Below are 26276 nucleotides of genomic sequence, written 5' to 3' on the forward strand. Positions count from 1 at the left end.
ACCTACGAAGATCCTTCGTAAGTAGTCCAATAAGCGTCACCCCAATATGGGTGACACAGCAGTCAACATGATATACAGCTGAGTCTCAAATAAAATAATATATTAACGTTACAAAGATTTCAAAAATAAATGTCCCTGAGATTAAATAATATTGAATAAAGAATGATGCACAAAAATAAAAACGACTTTGCATGAAGGCGCACAAATAAAATACCTAGAAGAGATGAGATTATATAAAAATAAAAGCAGGAGACATTTTTGTAACACACAATACAGAATGAAATAATCCACTACTTAGTTAATATAATAAATGATTATTATCGAAGTGCAATACAAAACCAAAGAGTTAAACACAGATTTCTCATTCAAAAATGAAGACATTACACAATGAAGCAAGAAGGAAGCTGATCAATTTAATAAAATGGAGGTGTCTTTCGTTAGATTTATTGAATTTATAATTATATACATAACACTTCGTTTTAATGCGCTTTATGAGGAAAAAAGAAAAAGACAAATTTTATGACATAATTCTATTAATTCCACAAAAATTGCACAAATTTGTTGTTTATTATTATTACTGGAACTATACTATCACATATACAAGTAAATCAAACATACACATCCACATGTAAATTGGGACCCCTGAAAATTGTCAGTCACTTCCATGTGCATGTATATAATATATAATGAGATATATTACAATTAACAAGCGGATATATCAAATATATGCTTGTAACACTTAAGAATAACATTTTTACCCATACATGGATATGTATTAGTGCTTGTTTGTAATTAATTTTTTAATACTGAAAGCTTTAAAAAAGAAAAAAAAATTAAATATAACACACGATGAATCAGGTAATGCTTCCATTCTTGAATAAATATACGTTATAGTCTTAAATAAATTATTTTATATATTGAAAACGTGAATAGGATCAATGATGTGTATCATCGCAAAGAAAATGCGTGTTTCAAGAATGAAAGGTTTGTCGTAGCACATTTTTCGATATTTTTGCCATCCGTTTTAATTATTTTATAAATGATTCGAAACACGAAATAATACAAAAGCGAGGGTAGAGTCGGTTTCTCGTTTTTCCACGGAACGTAGAAATCATTCAGAAGTTTAAATCATTTTCATTGCCATTATCGTTGGTTTGCCGTTTTGCAGCTATCAGGTTCTCCCATTGTGCTATAAGGGTGCTGCGACGTCGTGGATTCGGCTGTAAATAATTAAATTCATATTAATAAAATATAACATGAACTACTGATGATAATTTACGATTTCTTTTTTACAGAAAATAATAGTAATGGGATGTATTGTATTTTTATTATTTTTTATTTCTTCAGTATAATAATAGTACTCGACGGTATTTCATGAAAAAATGTTCATTTCAAACATTCTTTTCCACGATATCTAATTCACGAAATGCAATAATGGCCATTTTATCTCCGATTCATCTGGGCCACGTGATGTCAAATTGAATTGAATATTCCACTGATAATTCTTACTCTTCATTAAAACCCTTTGTATTATGATTCGTTTTATAATTACGTTCAACAGAACTATTTTATTGTTTATAATTCTTTAAACAAAAACATTCCTTGCTTATTCTATGTCTACGTTTATAAAATGGTAAATAGTTAAAACATCACAATTAATATTACTAATATTAATGTTATTAAAAGTGATATTTAATTTCGACTTAAGGTAATTAAATGAGATTTATATTTGTCAAATTCGATTTGAAATCTTCGCCACGAGTCTAACACAATATTATATAGCAAAGGGTTAACAAGTAAAGCATCAGCAATTATTTACAAATTAATTTCTAATTTTAGCAACGCCTATCTAATACAAAAGAAAAGGTATTCGAAGAAAACGTTCTTTGTTTTTGAGTAAACGACCCTGAAAGGTGTCCATGAAACGTCAACGAAATAAAATGTACTGAAGGTGAGTAAAAATTTGCATGAAATTGCACGTGTGTAAACTCGAATTTTACATTGCATAGTTTAGAAATTAGTCAAAGTACTCAAACGATGTGATTCATCCTGTATAAATACGGTTCAATTAGGTATTGAGATGCGATAACTAAGGCAAATTTTTATTAATCTTCGATAACTTCGCAGATTAGATAGACGTGTTATAAATACAATCGTCTGATCGATGTTAGTCATGTCTTCACTAGAAAATATCTCTACCTTGTGTTTCCCTTTGCTTTCCTTTTCTACTTCGTCCTCGTTTAAAGTGTTCGACGAAGTGCCACTTCTTAATGAACTCGAGCCATCGTATATATCAGAATCATTGTCGTTTCCAATGTCCAACAGATTTGGCTGAGACTTCGCTAGCATCTGCGACCGCATTAATCTAAAAATTGTAAATTATGGAACTTTATTGTTAGTTTCATTGTAATTAATTTCAGTGTGAGTATTGCTATTAGAATAATGGTAGAGAATGGTTTTATTTAACAAACATTATAACAAGCACTAAACTTCTGACATTTTATGTGTTTTCTTGTATTTTTTGTATTCTGTATGATTTCCCATTTTTCAATTTAATAAATTTCAATTTTTTTAATTACTTAGAAATAATACATAAATTCATAAAAATCTACTGTTCATCTATTAATACGACTATCAACGTGAAGAACGTTAAATGTAGATACGTTAGTACGGGACAAATTAACTTGCAAATATCAGCAATGTTAAACGAAATCTATATTTTCGAACTAGACAGAATTAATAAGACTGTAAAATGCAAGTACGATAAGTTATCATTATTTCCTTCGCATATTGGATGTAGATTTGTAAGTTCGTAAAACTGAGAAATTAAAAATTCCAAACGTATATATAAAACGGTTCGTGATCTCTAATTTATTTTTTATAATATGTTCAAGAACAGTGTTTTCAAGCTGTTTGTAAAAAATATTATTCTAGTTTTTAGATCTGGATGTCATTTGCCAGTAAAAGTAAAAGTATTGGAATTTTTTAAAAGGGCTAAGTGACCCTTGATTTTAAGGAATTCAAACAATTGTCTTATAAGACTTACAACAATTTTAAAAGAGATAAGATTAATCTTTTTAAAGAAAGTACTGTAAGAGCTATTTGAAGGATTGAAGTATCTATACTTAGAAGTAATGATATAGATAGTGAAGTACACCCAACAAAATTATAAAAATAAAAGAGATTTACCATCAGCAATTAATATTGAATGTTTCTTAGTCGGAAAAATTAATACTACCCAATATTATACAAAGTAATCCCTTTTTAAATTAGCTACTTTTTCAAACTAATTTAAAAAAATTTCATAATCTCGAAGGCAGAACTGGAATCTTATTCAGACTCGTAAAGTAAAATAATAAACAATACAGTACTATCATTGAACATTTTAACTTATTGTTAGTACAGTCAGCGACATTGAGACGATATTCAATTGTTTACACACTCGTGGGACATGAAAATGGGGTCTATGTACTAAAGGCGACGTTTCTCACGAATATTTATAAAAATAGTCAATACATTATTAATTAAAGGTGCACATCCTTGAATTTGTCTTTAAAAATAGAATGAACAGACATTAATGAAAATACGTAATTCCATTTAAAAAACATTGCATTGACCTTAACATCTCTTTAAGTAGTAATATAACCCTTTGCACTTGAAAGTTTCTTCGCTACATGTATCCATCGTTTTCTAACAAAATGTTAATAGTATTTTTTATGACTAACATAAATATAAATAATATATAAATGAAGGGATAGAATTATTTAACCCTCGATTGCTATTATGGACCATTAAAGACCTGTCGAAAATTTCGTTTCTTTACGACTTCACTATGAATTTTAATTTTTATTTCAATAACATGTGAAAATTTAGCTAAAGTGTCGTGTGTATATTAAATTGGAGATTATAAAATATATCTTAGAATTTTGTTTAGACTTTTACAGAACTCAGCAATGAAAAATCAAATCTAACTATGAAAGATCCATATTGAGAGCTACATTAGTGAAAAATCATAATGTCTGTGGAGAGTTAAACGTTTCATTGATAATTACAGTATATGAACGTTGATATTGAATATCACTTTATACTTTTACTGTGTCAAATCAAATAGCAATTGTAAGTTGCCTCTCGAGTACAAAGGATTAAAAGATGTCTCACTGCGCGTTCGGTCATCGAAATTCACACCTGAGTTCGTTTTCCCGTTCCTTCATTTCATGCAGTTCTTTCTGTATTTTCTCTTCCACCGGGACGTAACCCTTCCTGACCGGTGGTTTCTTGGGCTCGTCGTCCGGTTCCAGTTGAATGGTCAAGCTTCTGTTGAACGCTGTGATGCTCAACGGGTTCAGGGCGATTGTTGGCGTTGTGGGTGGTGTCAGCGTGTCGTTCACCGCAGATTTCGGCTTGTAAATTTTCCCCCGGGTGGCGAGAAACCTGTGCATCAACCCTTTCTGGCTGGGCGCAGTGGCAAACCGCAGAGGCGTGGGGGTGGTGCGACTCGATATCACTCCGTTGGTCATCTTTGGCGTGAAGGATGGCGTCGTCTGCGTCAGACTGACCGCTTCCAGGATCTGCGGGGTGGACGTTGTTCTCTTCAATTTACCGGAAGCCAATGCTTGAGGCATTCGACGCACCTGTCGCATAAAAATGGTCTTTGTTACTTTCTGTTAGAAGTCACAATTTCGATAAACTGGTCCCTCACTTCGAAAGTTACACAAAAGAATGATTTTCGTCCATTTCTAGAGAATCCATCGAAATTGTTCACTCATTTCGAACATTATACAAAATGTGGTTTTTGTTAATTTCTATAGGATGATCTATTGAAATTGTTCGCTCATTTCGAAAGTTACAATTATAACGTCATTTTAAAACATCGTTTCAATCCTACACCACTATATAGGAAATCTTTTATTGCCAGTCTTTGGGGACCGGCATCGCAGTTAACGCGTTAAGTACTTGATTATATGATCTCGGTGATTATAATTTCTAGCAGAACGATCATATCTCGTCAAGGTGGAAGACATATATTAAACATACTAGACTCGTTTACAATTAAAAACGAATTTTAACGGAGTTACGTCTTCTCGAAACGTACTGTTCAGATGATTCCCATTCATTCGCGAGAAACGTTTCTCTTCATCAGTCGCGTGCAAATAGTGGTATCATTTGACAAAAGTATCGATGTAACTACGCGTTATTGGTCGACAGACATGGGACCGTGACAATTGCACTTTTAACTATCATTATCAGCGACAATAGTCGAGTGACGCGTAAAGAAGGTAATTCCTTGAAAAAAGGCATTGTATTTGCTTAAATGTACGAGCAGATAAGATACTCGCATTAAAACACTGCCGTGTTATGAAAGGCACGCGAAATACGCTGGTTTGCAAAATCGTCTTACGTGTGCTCTCCTGTGCCATGTAATAATAATTGCTTTGCACGTCCGGGTTAATTAAACGGTGTAAACTGTAACATGCGATCACGTCGCGATCGTTATCCGACGATCGTGATACTTTTCCGTTTTCTTCCTTTTCGAGACCGCGATTAGGAAAGTTGATCAGAGTACAGCGACGCACCTGTTGCGCAATAGAAGCGTCCTTACCGATATTTCTGTGGCCGAAAATAAATTTTTCGAAGTTCTTAATATTAGGTTTACGAATGTTTATTGTACAGTTTATTCTGTTGTTCCTAGCAAAATGGATGTACGTCCATTCCGATCTTGAAAATGAAGGGTATGAAAATAGACGATTAGGATACATGTTCGTGCAATTGCATGAATCAAAATTCAATGGTAGATAATATTATATTTGTGTATATAAAAATATTAATTATTTATTTAAATTTAAGTTAATTTAAAAAGGAAAGGTTTTGTCAAATGTTTGACTATCAAATTTGCCAAATTCCTTAATATATATTATTATATATATATTATTTATATATATATTATTTTATAATAAAGTTAAATATTAACGTGAACATTTACCAACTAATGTTTATAAAATTCAGTATGCGTGCAATTGACGCGTTCCGTAAACGTAGTATTAAAAGAATGAAATGATTAGTTTAATTGAGAACGAGATATTTACTAATAATGAATATAGTAAGTTTCTTGAAAACTAATAAATAAATATATAAATGCATAAATATAAGTAAAATTAAATATTAAGAGTAAATCATGTACCTATAGTAATAACGTTTCAGTAACTGGTAACAACAATCTGTTATTATTAAATCAGTTTATCTTCATTTATTCAAACGTTACAGACTTTTTGCCTGTAAAGCTGAGATCTTACATACATTAATAATATTATATAAATGTTTTATCACTCTTGTTAAAAATATATAACACACAGAAAATTTAGATTTTCTAAGAAAATTTTGTCTTTATTAATTTCCTTGTTTCTTTCTAATTAAAAATAACAATAGTCAATATTTTTCTTTAGTCTTTACTCAAAAGTTTCAAAACATTTAAGAGATGCTATGGCATTGTGGTTTTTTCCTATGTGCTAATTAATCTATTATAGCACCATTTACATTTTATTTTGTTGTTTTTGTAAACAACTCTTGGGTTTAATAACACTTGTTACCCACAGAACCTTATCTTTGCACACTATACTCTTTTCCCTGCGGTCTGTTTCTTTATTAATCAGTTCTTGTGTTTTTCTTAAACCCACTTATAGTCTTCTTTTTAAGTCATTCATAATTTACCATTCATTCATTCTTTCGTACCGCCACTTTTGGTATTTTTCATGCAATGGAAACGGTATTTTGATTGCTATTAAGTTTATTAATGCAGGCAACTGGCTTGCACATCGCATATCTAATCCATTGCGAAAAATTTAGTTCATTTAAAAGCGGATAAGCACAATATAAACGCGAGGAATGTGGAAATTATACAAATTGGTCAAATAACTTTGAATACCTTAAATATCTCCATTAATTTGAGAAATACACAACAGTTTTGTTCGCAAAAGTTGTTTGGAATGACAAATACCATAAAATGTCAGTATAATTATTTTTTTAAATGCAGTTTTTGGAAAGTTTAAGCTCACCTGTATTTTCTTTTTTAAATTGTATATTATATTATTTGATTTCTCATAAGAATAGTTGACGTTCAGACAATTGCCACGATTTTAATTCTAAATCATTAATCTTTCAAAATAAAAATCATGTGTATTATTCATATAGTTTCATTTATAATATTGTTACGTAGTCTAATTTATTAATTTATTTCGCATTCTTTATTTGGAAAAGAATTGTCAATGTTTATGTTTCTTTTATAATTTTTATGTGATCCCAAATAAAAAATATTAATTAGTATAATTAGTTAATCAATAATATCAGCGATTATTAGCAAATTCGAATTTTTAACAACATAACTAGAAAAATAGGATTACGATAGAAAAAAGAGTTTTTATTAATAAATATTATAGAAAGCGTTACATATTAAGTATTTTATATATTTTTTCGCATTCGTTTCCTCATATTAATTTTGTGTACCTTAAGCTTAAAATCTTTTATTAACTCTTTGATTAACCCTTTGTACTCTAGAGATACACCTCAGTTTCAATTGATTTGACACAACAAAAGTCTAAAGTTTCATAATTAATATTAAACTTTGTGTAATGCATCAATATGTGAAATATTGAAATAAAATAACTTCGTTTCTGAATTTATATGCGATTTCTTGTCAAGTCAGTTTAAAAAAATGTCTGTATTTGATTAGAGAATGTTGAATATTTCCAAAAACTTCTGGTGTGCAAAGACTTAAGCAAATGGAAAATTTAATATCTTCACGACTTTACCACGATGATTTGTCTAAAGTGTCATTTGTAAATTCAATTAAGAGCTATAATAAATATCTCAGAATTTGTTTAGATTTTGAAAAAACTCACAATGAAAAATCTAGCCAGACCATAAAATGTCTGGATTGTTATCGGAGGATTAAATTACCTTTTGGATTTTCAATACTATGGTTACCACGAAAAATGTTCAGAACTATGGTCACCCTAATTTTTTTCTCAGGAATTGTAGTAATCAAGGATCAACAATATGGCATTCGTCTATAGCTAAAAACGGTAAGAAAAATGATGCGAGTTTGCATAGACACAACACTGCAATCCTCAAACTGCTGAAGCACGCGCGTTTCTTATCACTTCCGGAATAATTGGTATAATAACGAGTTTTCCAACGCAGAGATGGTGATGGGAGAATGGCGAGTGAAAGTTAAGAATGACGAACAATTCGACGTTGCCTTGCCTACAACGCAAGGACGTTACGTTGTAAGGTTGTTTTCTAAAAGAACTGTGATTACCCGCACAGCACTTACCCCAGAAACGAAAATCTTAGTAGTTATCGCAATCGTCAATTTTAATTTTGTTCCCACTTTCGATTCAGTTGAAACTCTTAGAACGTATTTTATCTTGGAATTATTTACAAATATATATTGTACTTTTTCTTTGGATACAAAGAAATCTCGATATTTTATCTGCCAGCGATTATTTAATAGTTTTGTACAAATGAAAGATTGACAGCTGAGAATTTCTTATTGCCTTGTAATAGGTATTATAGTAATTAAGGGAATAATATAAAAAGAAGAATAGGTATTATAGTAATTAAAACTATCAAACAGTCGCAAGTAATATAGTTTAATAATGTCTTTTTGTATTATTAATTATAACATTACTAGATTATATTTTATATAGTTTTTATATAGATTAGATTATATTTTATATATAATTATTTTATAGTAATTAAAGCTAACAAACAATCGCAAGTAATGTAGTCTAACAATATTTTATAATATGTTAAATAATGATACAAAAAGGCAAATTATTAGACTATATAACTCACGATTACTTGTCAGTTTTAATTACCATAAAATAACTATGCCAAGATTTGATAAGAAATTCTTAGTTATCAATCTTTCATTTTTACAAAACTATTAAATAATCTTTGATAGATAAAACGTCGAGACTTCTCCATATCGAAAGAGAAAATAAAACACCCGTTTATTATTAACTTCCGTCTTTAATGCATTCGTTGAGAAACCTATTAATAGGTTTCCGATAAGTGAAGTTTTAAATGTTGTGATCTCTCCAATTTTAACACATTATATACCGGCAGTTATTGAACAGTTTATTGAAGATTCATAATCAGTGCATATGAACTTTTCAATAAATATTTGAATAGCAATTTAATTCTGATTCAACGAACCATTTTAAGAAACATAATCTAATCACTCTTTTTTGGGACTGTTATCAAACAAAATAAATACACAACATGGAAAAGATATAATATTAAATCATTTGATTGAATTGCATTATTATTATTGCACATTTATTTAGTTGAATATCACTGTATTAGGTATTTATAATACAGAAATATTTTCAAATAATCATCGTTTAATTGTGTGAACTATAGTAATTCGATTTGGTCAGGGGTCACCGGTGACTCCATGGCATTCAACGTGTTAAGCTGCTTTCTATTCATTCTATCGTTTCCATACATTACATACTTCAATTACGTTTAGAACATTCCAGAGTTATTGATTTTTCAAAATATTGACTTTAATAGCATGTTATATGTTTCTAGAATTTTTCGAACATCTCAAATCGATACCTATCGCACCTGTAGGGTCATCTTGCCAGAATTACCCTAATAATTTTTCGGTAAATGAAGTGTTAACCCATTGCACTCGTATGTCATGCTGGAGATGACAATACTTTGTTATGGAACGTTGGAAATTATTTTGAAAAGTACCACACTTTAAAAGATTACAGAAATTAATTCTTATTATAATAATAATAAATGAAATAAATATAAAACATTGAATTCTACCGCTGTAAATTACTTTAACTCATTTCCCTAAAAATAAATACAAGTTTGCACCCAACAACATTAAAAATAAATCGAGTGCGAAAGGTTAAAATAAACAATTCTTTCTTATTAACCCCTTGACCTACAGTATTGTGTCAGACTCGTGACGATAATTTTAAGTTGAATTTGAGAAATCTAAGTGTCATTAATTTTTCTCAAATACAACGTAAATATTACTTTTTTATTATAAATTGTTAACCTTTGGAGTAAACATGAACATAGAATAGCCGTCAAAATTCTTTTTTTTTTTCTAATAAAGTATTAACGATAAAGCAGTTATATCGAACATAGTTAAGAAATAAATCATAGGACAAGGACTTAAAATCATTCAAGTAACAAAGGGTTTCCAAACGGAACAATGTTTCTTGCTATTGTCTTTATAATTTTATTTCATTTCACTGTCTTTTTTCATAGAAGCACTTATGCTAGTGTTTTGTTTCCGTTTTAGTGGACAATGCGTGAACGTTCAGGCACGTACCTTTGCGGAAACAGGCAACGTCCATTAAAAAATTTCTCTTTATTCCTTTAGTGGATACGCAACTTTAAGCTTGTCCTGTGGCACTAGTTAGTTCCGTTCTGTTTAAATACGTCGAACACGAAACGCGAAGTAGGCTTTTACGCTAATAAACCTATCCCCATGAAGGAAATATCATGCATACGAAATCCGATTTGAAAGTTATTCGTTCAACTGGAGAGATTATTGCGATTCGACATAATTGTCGAAGTTATTAAGTGTATCGTGAAGTAATCTATTATTTTTGTTCTGATGAACTGCTGGCATAGTTTAACCCTTCGCGATCCATTCGTTTTTAACCATCCTTTTATTTGTTTTTAGGCGGGATCAATTTCCTTCCACGTGAATTTAGCCCAGTGAGATAAAATAAATTAGAAATATATTTTATCTGATTAAAATATAAAATTAGAAATAAACTAGAATGCAATTATTTCGTTTTTAAAAAAACTGAATTTAAAAACAAATCTATGACGAATACTGTCAAGTATGACCGATCAATATATACATCAGACTATTACTCTCTGCTTCTACTCGTAACAAACGTTGATAATAATAACATATAATTATTTCTTTTTTATAGATATTGAAATATTCGTATTAGTAATTTACACCAAAGTATTACAAATTATTATTACTATTATTATTAATATTTTATTTCTTAAAACAAAGGTAGTCCGTATAACACGTAAGTATCTTACGATTATGAATCTTCAATGAACGCATTAAAGAAACGAATATCGAGTCAAATCTCATTTTTCAACTAGTAATTAATATTAAGATATCTTTACGCAGTATTACGATTATAAATCTCGAATTAACTGTTCAATAACTACTCTAGAACTACCATACTCGTGAAAATCATAGATTTCAATTTTCTTATTCCGTAATTATAAATACCATAAAATTATTAACACGTTGAATGCCATGAGGGGTCACCGGTGATCCCCAACCAAATCGAATTAATATAGTTCACTCAATTAAACGATGATTATTTAGAAACATTTCTATATTACAAATAATGCAATCTAATACGGTGACATTCAGCTCGATGAATATACAATAACAATAACGCAATTCAATCAAATGATTTAATATTACATTTTTTCCGTTTTGTGTACTTTACTTTATGAAATCGTGCGGCATTCAACTCGAAAAACTTCTATTGTTACAATTTTTATAAAGATCACATGTTAATCATGTTAAACGCTCGGTAGTTCTAGTGTCAAAGAAACACGTATCGAGTGAGATCTAATTTTTCGACTAGTAATTCCCGTCACGTGACTAACAAGATTAAGATTATTCGCGCGCGCGCTCGTATGGCCGTGTGACGAGTCATTAAATCAGTGACCGCGGTATAATCGTCCTCGTCGTTCATGGACATGTATATACACACACGGTGTCCGATGCATTTCGCCCCTATAAGGTCTACGTCGGCCGGTTTACTCTTTCTTTCTTTCGTTCAACGACCTTGAGTACGGCCGAGCCCCGTTCTACACGGAACGTAGCTATATACGTGTTTACCCGCACGTATGTCGGTGATTTTAAACGTGTACCTTGGAATCCACCGTCTCGTGGGACGTGGTCTTAATGCTGCCCACGTTCCGTAGCTCGTGCTCCCTCTCCGTGACCTCTTCGATCTCCTTCTGTATTCTGTCCGTCGCCTTCTTCAGCTGCTCCAACCTGTGATCCGCCTGTGTGTGCAACCAAAATGAAATCACGTTAAACGGCGGGCCGTTTTGTTACAGAAGACGCGAGCTTTTAGGGCAAGCTGGTCCGACTTGTGGACCAAGACGATGGTATCACACGATCTCTTAATTAAATTTTTTAAAGGAATATAGACAACAATTTTCAAAATCCAGAACCTTGTAAAGTGAAAAATTTGTTTGATCGTCCCACAATTATAAGTTTCTAAAATTTAATTTTACACTCCTGACTAAGTATTAATTGAACGTGGCAAATTATGGTGCGTGATCCGTCTGCGCGTGCAAGCAAAATGGAATCACGTTGAACGCAGATCGTTTTGTTACAGGAGAGGCGAACGTTTTAGGGCACGCTGGTCCAATTTGTAGCTCAAGACGGTTGTGAATGCGGAGTAATAAAAAATCACAAGCTTACAAACTTTATGAGATTGCGACTAAAAGGCACATTAACTCTTTGCGGTTAAATGCCGTCATGATGGAGACTTCGAATTTTGATATCTAAATTCGAAAGCTGCAAATGATTAATTTAATTATTCAAGTAATGAAAGGTTGATATGCAGTTTTCTTTTTCCTTAATATGTAAGACTATAAACATAACTTATTGCTAATATCAATGTCATTCATTAAACTAGCGAAATACTGATTGAAATCGGACCTTAATTCATTGCTAACAAGAAAACCACACGAACTTTGTCCAGTATCTAACATTTCCAACTCTACAAAACCATTAGTTGAAATCAGAAACGAGAGTGAGTTGAACGTTTCAAAATGTACCTATCGTTAAGAGAACAGTTACGGCATCATGTTAAAAAATGATAGCAAAAATGGTATCAGTACTGAGATCAACGAATGCGGATAAAGAAACGAGATTTCCATTTACTAAAATAAACACGTATAAAGATTAGGAAAAGGTTAATGTTTCTTTACCAAAGTACATTACACACTTTATCAGTGAACATTTATTCTTTTAAGTTGCTTTTAACCCCTTGTCTTATAATAACGTGTCAGATACGCGATGAAGATTTTAAACAGAATTCAACATGCACAAATATTACTCGATTCTTTTGAATTTAAATTGAATATTAATTTTTTTAGATATTATTTCAATGTAATTTGATTGATAAATGAACTTCTTAACATTCAAAAGAGTCTCTAAAAACTTTCCAATCCCATAAATATAATTCCGAGCTGTCGTAAAACGATAGAACCAAAGATAAATGAAACTGTTTACGAAGCACACTCACGAAAATTAAATTTCGCGATGCAGTCTGTGTTTATTATATCTGTCGCTTAACAAGAAAAATAAATAAACAAATTGAGAAAAAACACATTCTTCAGTGAATCATCTTAAATACCACCTTAACATGAGTGTACACATCGAAGGAGGTTCTCTCAAGTCTGTATCTAAAAATAGAATTTATTAATTCATCTTCGGGAAGGTTCGAACGAAGGTCGCAACGTTAAGAAAGAAAAAAACAGCTTGACGTATGAATGAGCCAAGTTTCCCCGGTTTTTCCATCCGAGAGCTGTTTCACAATCCTGCTGCGCGTCGTGCGCTCACAATCGCCTCGCAGCCTCGCGTAATTAGAGAAGCCGCTGTTTCAGAATGTTGAATTAATGATGGTGCAACCCGACCCCTGAACCTCGATTCTAACATCGTGAACCGTGCGACCAGCCTAAACACTGGTTTTCCAAACGCAATCACGGTCTACGAACTCTCCTAGTTACTGTTGTATAATAAAAATCAATCCTGAACCCGGAACTTTGAAAGCGGCAGCTGCGACTCAACCCTTAAGCTCGAGCTCTTAGGACTCAAGCTTTGAAATGTAAAAGTTGAAGTATTTAACACTTGAATCTTCATGTTGGATGATAGTTCGGGTCTTTGAACATAAAGACTCGAGTGTTAAAGACTTCTCAAGCTTTGAAATTTCGAAAACTCATGCTTTATAGAACATTAAGCCTTTCAAACTCAGATTTTAAGGTTGGACCTAAAGGCTTGTAAAATTCGAGTTTTAGTGAAGACTAAGTCTTCAAGATTTAGTCTTTAAGGTTGAGCCTTGAAGCTTCAAAAACTGGAGCTTTATTGAACTCTAAATCCTTGAGATTCAACTTTTAAGATTAAACTTTGAAGCTTCAAAGACTCGAACTCTATTAAACTTTAAACGTTTAAGAATGAACCTTGTAGTTTCGATAACTCAAACTTTATAAAATTCCAAACTTTTAAGTTTAGGCTTAGAAATTTCGAAGACTCGAGTTTTATAGAATCCTAAATTTTTAAAGCTTAGCCTTTAGAATTAAGGATTAAACTTTTGAAGACTCGAACTTTAGAGGTCTCAGCCTTCAAAACTCAGCCTTTATGGTTGAGACTAGAAGCTTTAGGCTCGAACTTTAAAGAACATTAAGCTTTCAAAACTTAGTCTTTAAGATTGAGCCTTGAAGTTTGGAGGATTCAATCTTTTTAAAACACTACTTCTAACACGTGAAACGTTGACGGTCCTGTTTCCTTTGGGACGCGTGCCATGAGAAACGAAAAGAAAACTGAAAGATGAGCCACGAAACGAATCGAATCCAAGACTGCCTCGTGTCGATCGTTCCTCTAACGGGAAGCGAATTCCAGAAAGCTGGCTGAACGCGACCGTCATACTATTAACTTGTTCCACGATCAACAAGGTGATCCGTAAGAAATTTTACAGTTGATTTACAACGTTAATTGGGCATCTATTCGCGAGGCAGTGGTCAATTAAGCTCACTATTTAGATAAGCTGTATCGATCTCGTTAACTACGTAAGTATATTCGAGTTTAGAAAACCGTTGATCGCAGATGTTTAACGTCCTCGATGTTTATAGGCTGCGGATAGTTATGCAAATTCCTATTCTTATGGATAAATTTCGAGAAAGTAGAATTCAGTGAAACTTTATCATCCGTGGTAGTAATTTATATGGAGTTTTTATACTCTTTTAGCTCGTAAATGACTTCACGATTTGATAACTTAAAGGTTCATTAAGATTTTAATGTAGTTTTAAGGTATGCTTTTTTTATTTGATCGTTCGCAAAATATTATGCACAGAAATTTTCAGTTCGAATTTATAACTTTTATATTGTAGCATATAGTTTATTAATTAACTTTTTTTAAAGAATACGACCAAAAATTTTCAAAATCAAATACCGTGCAAAGTAAAAAGATTCTTTTTAACCTCCCGCAACTATATGTTTCTAAAATTTAATTTTACACTTCTGTCTAAATATTAATTTAACGTAGCACCAATCGTGGTGCGTCCAACCAAAAAAGATACAAAAAACACATAGAATTTACAAATACAAAATAAAATTGCTTCATATTCGGACCAATTAAAACCGACATTCGATTTTACATATTCATCGTATAGTACTCACGTATCGTTCAATTTTCTACAATATTATCGCACTGAAGTTCAAATGAAAGTGCATAAACTCGAAAAAAAGCACGTAAAGCCATAACATTGAATCAGTTCTAAATATGTTAATGCATATTCAGTACAATTGATATTAAATGTATTTTTTCAATTTACTTTTTTTCAAGAGAATTCCTTTGAAAATATACTACGAATTATGTTACACCCTCTACAAATCCTTTGCATCCTTTCATTTTTACTGTTTCCCCAGAAAATAGAACCACATTCTCTTCGCCATTTTGCACAACTATTATCCAAGTATGTACGACTATTATTATCGTTCCCTTTCTTCGTAACTCGTACCCACAAAATCCTGATTCGAATAAATACAGTAAAACTCCGTACCATATAACGCGATTAAAAAATTATTATTTCGTGTTATAGCGATTTCACGTTTGCAAATCTTACTTGTTTAAATTCTAAAGTTCCCTTTTTTGAAGCTGGTCCAATTTCTTTCTCTGCTTATATTCCTTCCTTATGAAGAGTCTCACTTTTATGTTGTTATTATTATTACCATTATCCTTCAATAAGTTTTTAATCGCGTTATTGGCGGTTCTATTGCATTACTTTCTAGCTCAGTTTACTAACCCTTGCGGCGGTCGTGCTCGATAATAGGCGGCACCAGTGAATGGTTTCGCACGCAACTCTCTCACAACGTATAACCGAACTATTTATCTCTACTGACCATTCCTAATCAATCGTTATCAATCGATATCGCCGCTGATAGACATCCATTATTGTAAAACCGCGTCGCTGCTAGGGAACATTCCATCGACAATGTCTCTCACGGGTGGATTTTAATAATAACACCGCACAAATGGAAATGTTATATTGCCTTAGATCGGGATCCGTAGATAGAATCGAAGCCAAGGTCAATTTTATTGCCGATCGTCGGCTGTTTCGAGCAATCCATTGAAACGATCTGTTCAACGATACACGGGTATCAGTAGCATCATTCGATGACTAATAAAACTCGGTGATATAATGCATGATATTGTTTTGTTAATCTTTTTAATCCTATAATGAGTCAGACTCGTGATAACAAATTTTCAACCGAATTCGACAAATTTAAACGTTACTTACTTATTCTTCATATAAATGAAATATTACTTATTTATTGTCAATCTTTAACCTTTAATGCAAACGTAGGCGCAGAATAAGCATCAAGTTTTTGCCGTTTTCTACTAAATTAGAAATGCACTTTTATAACACGGTTTGAGAATTGGAAAAAACTCTCATATAGCATTCTAGCATCCTAGACCACGGTTTCACTCTAACACGGTTTGAGAATTAGAGAGATCCCCGCAAAACGCTCAAAGTTTTTAAAAACAAAATTCGAAATTAGAGAAACCCCCATACAACACGGAACGAAATAAGAGGTCTTAAGTGCGCAATATATCTCATTGGAAATTTTTCATTTGAACGTGTACGTCGTATCAGATTTGCCTGCAGAGCTTTGAAATTTATTAAAATTTGAAGTCCTATTTTGTTCGTGCAGTATTAAGTACATTTTCAAACTTTGCGTTTTCTGGTTACTACATTATACATAGATTACAATTTTTCGGGTGCGTATTATTAAACCTCTTTTAGAAATAGTTATTATGTTTTTCTAATTTTTGGAACCTAACTCACCTCTCTGCACTAGTTCCTGGTTTCGAATAACAGGGATTCGCATAACACGGCATTGTTTAGGAACGTAACAACGGTGTTATACGGGGGTTACTTGTAGTTCTATCGTGGCGGTCAACGCGTTAACCCTTCGAGTATTTAATACTCCCAACCGAAACGTTCCGTATGGACGAAATACTTTTTCGCTCATCTGGAGATCGATGAGTTATGTTAATTCGTACAATTAAGTAAGTTGTAATTCAATTGTAACTGTAATTCCTCGGTTTCACCAAATCGAATAATGCCGAAAAACGCGTATAGTAACTAAAATCAAACGGACCAAATTGACCCATTTTAGAATTTTCAGTTTGCAAGTATTTTAATTATGACAAGTTTTTCGCAAAACATTGTAAAATAAATTTATGTCTTTGTACAGATACAACAATAAAGGACCCATCAACTCTCGAGAAATATATTGTTCTAATTTTTATAAAAACTTAGAAATAAGTCACTTCAATTGCTCCGTAGTTTTAGTGTTAATCGCATATACTTATAATTGTCACCGCGGCATGTGTGAAATGAAGAAAATCGAAAAACGCTATATATATATGCGTCCATAGCCCACAACGATGACTTTCGCCGGACGCATATATACGCCCACAGCACTCAAAGGGTTAACTTTTTAGTTACCATATACCACTACAGTGGCTTTCGTATATATCTTTTTTTTAACGGTACGCTACTATAGCGTCTTAATTTTTTCTCTATCATCAATAGCTGTGTACATCATAGTTTAATCTAACGTAATTGCACAGTGGAAAATTCTATCAGTCTCAAATCGCAGTAGTATATTTATGATACGCAGACCGCATCAAACCTTGTCCAGAGGTATAGCTTCGAAACTAGTCCCGCCGTAGCTAAAAGGTTAACTCTTTACCCTATAATTTATTGCTTAACTCTGATCAATACAATTACTTCACCGTTAACAATTTATTAGGAACACAAACAATTTTGCTGCTAATTCTACGTGCACGTTTGCTCCAAAAGGTTAACGATTGATAACAGAAAAGTAATATTTAATTTACATTCAAAAACAATAAATAACATTTAGATTTCCCAAATTTAGTTTAACACTTAACGAACGGCCCACGTATATTTATGTTTTTCCTTAGGTTTTTCATTTTTATACGCATTGAGCTTTCTTCTTGTTACCATTAGTTATAGTACTATTTGTCTGTTGAAGCTACCACCGCGCAGTTTTGTTTGTTAGGCAGTACTTTTTAGTAATTTCGTATTTTTTAAACCATACGTACATGTTTATTTAATTCTCTTAAAAAATTCCCGGAAACCGAGAGAGACAGAAAGAAAACAACTCATCCGTTAAGTGTTAAGAGTTTCGTCACGAATCTGACACGATATTGCAGGTCAATCGGTTAACCTCTTGAAGCATACTGGCACGGACACTTACTTTTTCGTTTTATATTTTTCATAAATGCCTCCGTCCGTCTTCGTATTGTTCAATTCGTATCGGTTTTAACAAAATAAACCGTAACCAAACGAAAACTGGAATCATCTGTGTTTGTTCTCAAAAAGAATTCGTCCCTGAAGAGGTTAAAGGAGAAATGGAAACCTTAGTCGATCCGCAACCGATGGGAGGAAGAGCGCACGTCCGGTCAGGTGTATGTCTCGTCCGCACTTCCGCGTAGGAACCGAATCTTATTGAAACTGGTCCAAGAAGGGTTTCACTGGCGAACAAGCGTTGCACCCGGACGACAGTACATGGAATGCCGCTCATTGAAAACTGAGCAACACCGTCTAGCACCGGCTTCTTAACTGTAACCCGTGCCTGTTTCCTTTCTAAAAAAATGGGCCACGGATCTTCTTGTCGTCTCCTTCCTTCGGTGAACCCCGCGGGTTTCCAGCCGGCGACGATGACCGACTTAAAATTCCACCTCGATGATACACTCGATTTCGACGAAGGACCTGCCAGAATTTTCGAGGTCGCGACCACCTTCGGATCCGGGGTTTCCTCGTTCATGACCAAACGCAGGTGAAAATCGCCAGCTGATCGCACGTGCGCGCGCGCGAGCACGCTCGATGGATCGTGTTATGGGCATTTTATTAACACGTTTATGACCGTGTATAATTTTTCAAAGTCTACAGCTGTGCACCGCTACGGTTTGCTGTTCGAATGCGCGTGAATATGAAAAATATATGATAGGATTGGTGGTCGCTGCTTGACACGCTAAATTGCGCGCGATTTCACGGAGCGAGATATACATACGATACGAGAAAAATGTGACACCAAATTATTTAACACTGACCGTGCCGTGTACCGGTTCAACGACCGCTGTAAAGTTTGATTAATTCTTTCGGTCGTTTAACACTGGAATTGCAGAGCAGTTGGAATGACCTGTTTTCAATTTTTTGTAGAAATTAGAAGAATATGTTTCTTGAGATTCGATGCGTCTCTTATTGTCGTATCTGTGCAGATATGTGAATTTCATTAGCACATTCCGTGCTAGCGGAAATTTCGGTTATATTCTGCTTATAAAGTGCACTGATTTTTTAAATGAGATATCGAGTTATATTCTAGTTTTCCGTGACTTTTATATATATTTTGATATTGTTTCTTTACGTTTTCGTTGCTTCGCGACGCGTATCGCTATTCTTTGACACATACCTCACGAAAAATGTTTCCTTACAAAAATTGCGCGTGTATCACAAATGGTACTTACACGTGGCACGGAACGTATTAAGGATTCTGCGGTTTCTTTCGGTCGTTTGACACTAAACCTACAGAGTAATTAGAATGACTTGAGATTCGGTGAGTCTTCTAGTCTTGTATACGAATTTCATTAAAATCCCTTCGCAAAAGATTCTTTCTGACGATTTTGTTTTAAATATAAAAAGTTTAGAATCAATTGAGTTGTTCGGCGATAAAATTCGGAGAAATTCAAAAACTGGAATTAACGTTTCCGCTAATGAACGACTCATATCTCAATAAATAAGTCCGTCTATTTATTAATTACCGATGAAATAATTTCAATAATTGTGCAACAGAATTTTGAAGTATAATTTTGTTGCAACCCTGTGAACACGACTGTTTTAAAGAAAATTGAAGTATTACAGCTTCAATTACACTTATTTATAAAAACAAGAAAACTATTTTAGACGCGATATAGCATATTTGTAAAATAATTTGCGAAATGAAATGGATTATAGTACTTAATTCGATTCGGTTAAGTCACCGGTGAATAATGAAATTATTTTATAAAAGCTTTCCCTGTGTTTACGTTTTAATTTAAAAGCTTTTTCCGATACCTAATACCTTTTACCCCTATGTCGTTCCACTAAGCATCAAGTCGTCTCTGAACTTGTAGTTTTGTTAGAATTACTGAAAGCAACAAACGAGTGTCTTTTTTTTCTTTTAGTTATATTGCTTTACTGAATTCATAAGTGACGTGTTTTTTAGTATCATTTATAATTTACACTCATGTTACATTGTACGATAAAACTGCACCTGACCCAATCTTTTGATAAAATCATAAAAGAGTCATAATGAAACTTTGTATAAAATAAGAGGTCATCGGTCAACATAAGGAACATATAATGCAATAAAGATATTTTTTTCTATTTAACCAGTTAACTGCAATTGATGGGTATACACGTATCTTAAAACTCTAAATGATGTTAACTTTTTTAACTTCGTTTCGCTTTAATCTTTCGTCAGGATATATTATAAATGCATTTGGCTTGTATTTGATGAGTATACAATTCATTATTCAATTTAATTGCGCGCAAAATAAGATATTTTTGAAACTAAATTCCGCACTTAGCGAGTTAAAAAAGAAGAAAATGCTTTTAATGCACGTTCAAAACTGCATGAACTTTTCGGCCAACCAATAGAAGATAGCTTGACGGTCCGCCGAGGTTTACCGCTAGAAATTCCGAGGAGATTTTTAAGCGTGCATCGCACACGCGGCATCGACACGCGATCGAGACGATCGTTCGATGAACGAGGTGTGAAAACAGAATAATTTGGGATTCAGAGGATGAACGATTCGCCAGAAACGGATGAATTTGTATTCAATGTTCAGTTTAATGGTTTTCTTTTCATTAAATGAATTTTGTATACCAATTAATTTCTTTCATTGAAGTTAGTTAATTAGTTGAACAACAAGAATTGAGAAAAGTCGCTAAACTGCACATTCGCCGCATTTTTTTATCCGAATAAAGAATTTCGGATAAGTCGAAGATACGAAACTATGATTCGATCAAAAGACACAATGAAAAAAAATATTTAATAAATTGTTACGCTTTACACATATTATTATGAGCACAATGAAATCCATAATACAAAAAAATTCTACTATAATATGTTTCTCTTTTATAAATTAGAATTTGGAATTACGAATTTGCATAAATATTCACAGTCTAATGGTGATCAACGAATGAAAGATACTTTTAAAGGACTCGACAGCTCGTAAAAAGTTCTAAACTTAATGCGACATTATTGAATCGTCTTAATTGTAGAAACCATTTATCTGAGCTTTCAACGAAGATCTTAAGTGCGGATGAGTTTTCTCAATTAGTAAATAAATATTTTTGAGTAATAAATGATATTCAAAACCTATGAATTGCATGTAAAAACAATATCTATTCTAAGTAATAAGTAATAAATATTCTAATAAAGCTAAGCAAAAACGAAGAAAGAAGTGTCCTTTATACACATCATAATACTTTGAAAGCAGATATCATTTGTTTCGAAGGAAACAAATTTTTTGTTCAACCACGTACAGAAAACGTACTATTAAAAACAATGATTTGCTTTTCACCTCGAATTACACCGAACGTCGTATGAGTGGCAATAAACTAACGTATCCGGGAGCAAATGAAAAATATTCTGAAACATCTTTAATACCACTGACGATCATCATCGTAGTTAAAAAGCACTGTGGCTAGAGAACAGCTGCCGTCGCTTTGTTGTATCCGACGTCGAAACACCTGTCAAGTTGCTTCGGAAACGAGACTAACTATCCCAAAGGTAACGCGACGACCCACATACCATATACGTAATTAAGTTTGAACAACGCCGAACGCAGCGAAAGAACGCAACAGTATGTACTCCGTATGAGTATATACACGCGATAATGCTCCGAGTGTTATAATTAGGCGGCTGGAATTTAATAAGTATCCAAACTCGACCAATTTATGGGAAAAACGCGCGAGTATTGGGGGTCCGATCACTGGCTGCATGTGCATCGTGTGTAGATTACTCAAGCATGTACAGTACTGTACAAAAATGCTTCGTTATTTGAGTGACTCTGAGTAATAGTGGTCTAACTAGTATTTCTGAATTCTTGAGAAAGAAAAGGTTCTGTGAAATGTTTATGGTTTAATTAAATACAAATATTGTAATTACTAATATCAATAACTGATGATAACTAATATTGTTGATTTAATTTTTTATGTAATTAATAGCACAATGTTATCAATATTTAATGAATCTCAGAACATTTCACAAAATCTTATTTCTCCTAAGAACTTAGAAATAGTAGTTAAATTATTGTTACTCGGTTAAACCACTAATATTACAATTACTAATGTTAATAATTAGTATTATTACATCAATGAAATTATCTGAAAGTATCTAATTCATTCAAAAATATTTCACAAAAATTATTTCTCTTAAGAAATCAGGAATAGGGGTTAGATCAGTATTATTTCGAGCCATTCATTTAACGATAACAATTCTTAAAAGAAGGTAAAAAAAAAAAACAAAAAGAATAAAAGAAAAAGATAAAAGGATAAATTTAAGAAATGAAGTCTATTGTATTAAAATCCGAAATTTATTATTCTTTTTCAGTTAATGAAAGTCGCAAACAACTAATTTAATTATTTAAATAAAAAAAATCAATAGACAGTTTCCTACTTTTCTACTGTTTAACACTAAAACTAGCGAGTATTTAATATAATCCTTAATTAACTAATTCGTCATTAAACTTTAATATAATTCAGTCTTGTAAAAATGATAAACTTTTTTATGTTTCCTCAGATATTCATTACGTTCTACACACTAGTAATCTAACGAAACTATTAATTTTTAAAATAACCTCAGATATTTAATACCATTACCATATCAATAATAGTAAAATGAGAAAACTGTAATGTAGTTCTAGTATTAAATAAATATTTAACGTATAATTTATTTTTTTACGTAAAAAGTTTTTAACTAAAGCTGAACATATTATTAAGTTTTTTTAAATCGATAAAATTAAATAATATAACATTGTGTATTTTTTTATTTAATGCTGAAAGTACTGACATATGAATTAATGAACAAATGCCCATTAATACTTTCAACAGTCTTCGTCCGCAAAGGATTAATGATATAAATTCTCGGGTACACCGTTCGCATTTCATTCGACTGGAAAGGCTAAGTTCATTGATCATCAGAACAAGTGGTCGATACTTTTGAGTGGCAGTGTATACAGTTTGAAAAATCCGTGATACCGGTTCCATTATGAACGCGTACGAGCACGGCTGCTGCTCAACCAGTCACGAGTTTGCATTTGGATTACGTTTGTCCGCGTATCGGAACTTACCCGACGCTATTAAACACTATATAATACTATACCGGTGGAAATGGATTGTTTACAATTCCTTTCAAAAACTTCTGTACCAATTTTATGTGTCTATTGTTATACTATGAAACACTCACTGGGCAAACAGGTTAATTCCACAAAACCAAAAAATACAAAAAATAATGCAATAGTAGTATACATTGATTTTTAAAATTTCCCTTTAATTGAAAAATCAAATAATCTCTATAGAATGTATTTGACTTTATTATTATAGGTGTAGCTTTGATCTAACGAATTTGTTTTAAATATAAAAATTTAAGAATCAATCCAATACTACGACGATAAAGTTCGAAGAAATTCGAAGGATGGAATTAACGTTTCGGCTAATGAATAACTCATATGTCAATGAACAAGTTCGTCGAATTTTGAATCTCAGAGAAAATCGGTAATTAAAATATAGATAATCAATTCTGCAATAACTTCTTCTTATGTATTATACATTTATAATTGCCATCTTCCATTCTTCTTTGATATATTGTTGATGGGTGGATTTTCTAAATTTGTCTTGTACATAGATTTTATTCGTTTATTTCAAATAACAAATAAAATAGAATTCCATTGGTCAAACTGTAAGTTAGTTTTGTATTATAATAAATTCTGAGACATTCGTTATCTTTTTATTCTTAAAATATACGTACCTATCACATATAATTGAAAAACTAAACTATTTTAGTTAATCGACTACTGTTCAAGTTACAATAACACAGATTACTGCGATGAATTCCATAGAGTAAGCACAGCGCCAACAAACGAAATTTTCCTCTTAATTCTCATTTCCAAAGACAACCTCAAGTGATTCAGAAAAAATCAAAACAAAAACTGAAAAAATCCAGTTTGTCCTTGGACTCCCAATATATCGTGAAAATACGTTACAAGCCCAAATAAATATAAAAAGATCTCGTTTTCAGAAGAAGCAAGAGAAGCATCCGACGAGTAGACTCGAGCCCTAACGAAACTCCTAAACACCGATCAAACGCAGCGCAGATTTCGTTGAAAATCAATCAATGATAAAATTCAAATCCACTTTCTTCCCAAAACTACACGATCATACAGGAAAAATTTCCGACATGAAAAAATCACATACAAACCGATTTGAATAGCCGTCCGACCAGTTTTCGCTAGCACCGCGCGAACATGCGTGAATCCGTGTTACGTTTCATTTCGACAATCCACTCACGAGCAATTAGAGATCGAACCATCCCGATAAACGTCGTGGAGAGCTGTGACATCTTCTACAAGACACTTTCACGAGTAATTTATCGAGCTCGATAAATCGAGACCGATCGATATTTCACGTTGAATTAGAAATCCCATTGACGTCTCGATCCGAAAGTAGCCGGCACCGTAATTTCCAGTTACCGGGCATAAATATTGACAGGGCCGACAGGTGTTACACGGTTCGAATAGATTCGGCGGATCGCACAACTGACGAGCGAGAAACGCGCAAATAAAATATCTCCGTCGCTCATCCGTTTCGCTGGTGTCCACGCGCTTACCTCCATTTTCATCGTTGCCACCGAGAATTCGCGCACAGAACCGGTCGCCGACTGAACGTGTTATCGTGTTCCGCTGCTGACACGGATCCCCGAATGCCGGGCACAATTTCGATCCTCTTATCTGATCGTGAACGCAGCCGGCTAACGTCCGTATCTATTATCATGCCGCGTAGTTACGTCACTCGCTGGATCTTTCGTACTGCCGCTGCCCGTCCGTCCGCTAGTCTGTCCCCTGGGGAAGGCAAGGTGCACGACCTTAATTCCCTTCCGAGCGGGTCCAATCGCCGACCGAAATGTTCGTTCTCCAGGCGGGCCCAGCCCCCGGAGTTTCCACTTCCTCTTTTTCCGACTCGGTGAAGAAATATTCAACGGATTCCGTTATAGCCCCCAACACCGTTCCTGTTCAGGTGATTTCAACGCCGACTGCCGCGTGATTTACGAGTTGCCCGTGGAATCGTACTCGTCGGCGACCAAGACCCTCTACGGTTCGGTTCGCAGCACGGCTAAACCAGATTGGCGGAGACTCGTGGACGAGGATCGAGACGATCGTTCACGCGGATGGAAACGGACACCGGGGACACACGCGCTTTTGAAATTGAGAATCTTCGAATACTGACGAACCGCCGCCGTCCGGTATCCCCCCGCGTCGCCGCCAATCCACGTCGTTCGCGTTCCTGTAATTTTCGAGAGGTACCGCCGCTTATGATCGAGACACGACTGGAGTCTGTTCGACGACTGCCATTTTACCTGAGTAACCTTGTTGCTCCCCTGGCCGTTCTCCGAACAAAAGCAACAGAGCCGACGACACCGCGATACATGCGGCAGACCTCGTTCCGCTCTTATCGGCCGTGCGAATGTGCTACCGTGAAAATTATTGCGGCTCGCAGAAAACTCTCGTCACATTCTTTATACATTCGCGACTAGTAAATTTGTCCCTTTTTTAATTATTGCCGGTGAAAACGTTGGAGATGTTGAGTTAATTGCTGCAAATTTATAATGTTAA

General features: G+C 33.5%; 1 protein-coding gene across 6 annotated transcripts; it reads right to left on the bottom strand.

The window, feature by feature from the left end:
- Positions 1 to 430: 430 nt before the first annotated feature.
- On the bottom strand, positions 431 to 26276 carry mdu (mitotic spindle positioning protein meduse). 6 transcript variants are annotated; one of them, XM_031975224.2, is made up of 6 exons: positions 26021 to 26276; positions 25274 to 25947; positions 11944 to 12081; positions 4186 to 4631; positions 2200 to 2365; positions 431 to 1220 (listed from the first exon to the last, which is right to left on the bottom strand). In XM_031975224.2, the coding sequence occupies exons 2-6, from the start codon at positions 25283 to 25285 to the stop codon at positions 1116 to 1118; spliced, it is 867 nt and encodes a 288-aa protein (XP_031831084.1). In that variant the 5' UTR covers positions 25286 to 25947; positions 26021 to 26276; the 3' UTR covers positions 431 to 1115. The 6 variants fall into 6 exon arrangements, with proteins under 6 accessions (XP_031831084.1, XP_031831089.1, XP_031831088.1 ...); XM_031975229.2 differs by lacking the exons at positions 25274 to 25947; positions 26021 to 26276 and adding an exon at positions 24955 to 25232; XM_031975228.2 differs by lacking the exons at positions 25274 to 25947; positions 26021 to 26276 and adding an exon at positions 24866 to 25232.

Source organism: Nomia melanderi, chromosome 12 (assembly GCF_051020985.1).
Source record: "Nomia melanderi isolate GNS246 chromosome 12, iyNomMela1, whole genome shotgun sequence".
NCBI classification, from domain to species: domain Eukaryota; kingdom Metazoa; phylum Arthropoda; class Insecta; order Hymenoptera; family Halictidae; genus Nomia; species Nomia melanderi.

Excerpts from the sequence above, each read along its gene's own strand:
- mdu (XM_031975224.2), bottom strand. Across the intron at positions 4,632-11,943 it reads ACGAGACGGTGGATTCCAAG|GTGCGTCGAATGCCTCAAGC; the intron begins GTACACGTTTAA and ends TTTATGCGACAG. Across the intron at positions 2,366-4,185 it reads GAACGGGAAAACGAACTCAG|ATTAATGCGGTCGCAGATGC; the intron begins GTGTGAATTTCG and ends TACAATTTTTAG.